A 1196-nucleotide genomic window follows, 5' to 3' on the forward strand; every position below is an offset into this window, starting at 1 on the left:
TTCAAAATAAAACACCTCTGGGAGGGGCGTAAACCTCCAGCCTTTCACCTGCAGCTGAGCATTTAGCCATCAGTACTGCCCAGGATGCCCTCACTTAAACTGGATTTTAGTTACCAATAATGTATCAAAAGTGGTTTTATCAGGTGCAACGTAGCCCATGGAGGAAAGATGAGATACATTTGTTACAGCAAACACCAAGGTATATAGAAAGTCTTCCTGCTCTGTTTTTCCATGAACCCGAAACTGCCATAAAAAATAAGGTTTGTTATTTTAAAAAAAGCAAAGAAAGGAAGGAAGGCCCTACCTTCATGGGAGGCGGTGGGACACCACCAGTACCCAGTGAAGCGGTCAAATTCTTCCTGAATGACAAAGGTGGCTACACCGGCCGACTTGGGGTCGTCTAGGACATTGGACAGACCTGGATGAGAGAGACAGGCAGGAAATCAGCACTATTCTAACAACCAGGGAGCCCTGGAGGAGCAATGGTTAAGCAAGCACTCAGCTGCTACAGAAAGGTCAGTGGTTCCGACCCACCCAGCAGCTGTGTGGGAAAGAGACCTGGTGATCTGCTCCCATAAAGATCACAATTGAAGAAATGCTATGGGGCAGCTCTACTGTTACATGGGGCTGCGATGAGTTGGTGTTGACAGCGCCCAACAACAACTAGGTACAAGCCAGCAACACTATGGGAGAAGACAAAAGATCGTGGAACTCGGCCTATTTTACAGCAAAGTCTCTCAGCCTCACCCTGTGGATGTCTGCAACCAGAATATTCTCCGGGGGAGCCGCCCAGTAGGGTGTTGAGCAGTGTCCCTGGCCCCCACCCCCTTGCTGCAACCTCCCCCAACTGTGGCAACTAAAAGCATCTCTGGGCATTGCCAAGGGTCCCCTGTGCCACCTGCTTAAGGAGCATGGGTGTAGGGAGGTGACTGGAGTTCATGGGGAGGGGTGAGGGAAGGGGACCCATGCAGAGTGCTGCAGGCACCTGAGGGGTACTGGGGGGCACCCAGGGAATAGGTGGGAAGGCCATATGGGCTGAGTGCACAGAGGTGCAGACTAAGCACCTGGTGGAGGAGCTGGAACACGTGGGCAGACTCATGCAAAGACACTGAGCAGGGCCAGCAAAAGTTGTTAGGGGCCCTAGGGCCTCAGGAGGGGACTGCAGGGAGCTTGGAGCAGAACATGTACGGCAGTCA

At 52.3% G+C, this 1196-nt stretch overlaps 1 protein-coding gene across 1 annotated transcript in view; it reads right to left on the reverse strand.

The window, feature by feature from the left end:
• DPP9 (dipeptidyl peptidase 9) overlaps positions 1–1196 on the reverse strand; it is a 56814-nt gene that overhangs the window by 27491 nt on the left and 28127 nt on the right. The window contains exon 8 of the mRNA XM_007951057.1: positions 305–418. Within this exon, the coding sequence (XP_007949248.1) occupies positions 305–418 (114 nt within the window). The remainder of the gene's footprint in view (positions 1–304; positions 419–1196) is intronic.

The sequence above is a fragment of the Orycteropus afer genome, unplaced genomic scaffold (genome assembly GCF_000298275.1).
Source record: "Orycteropus afer afer isolate SDZICR_OR568_19922 unplaced genomic scaffold, OryAfe1.0 scaffold00291, whole genome shotgun sequence".
In the NCBI taxonomy this organism is placed as follows: domain Eukaryota; kingdom Metazoa; phylum Chordata; class Mammalia; order Tubulidentata; family Orycteropodidae; genus Orycteropus; species Orycteropus afer.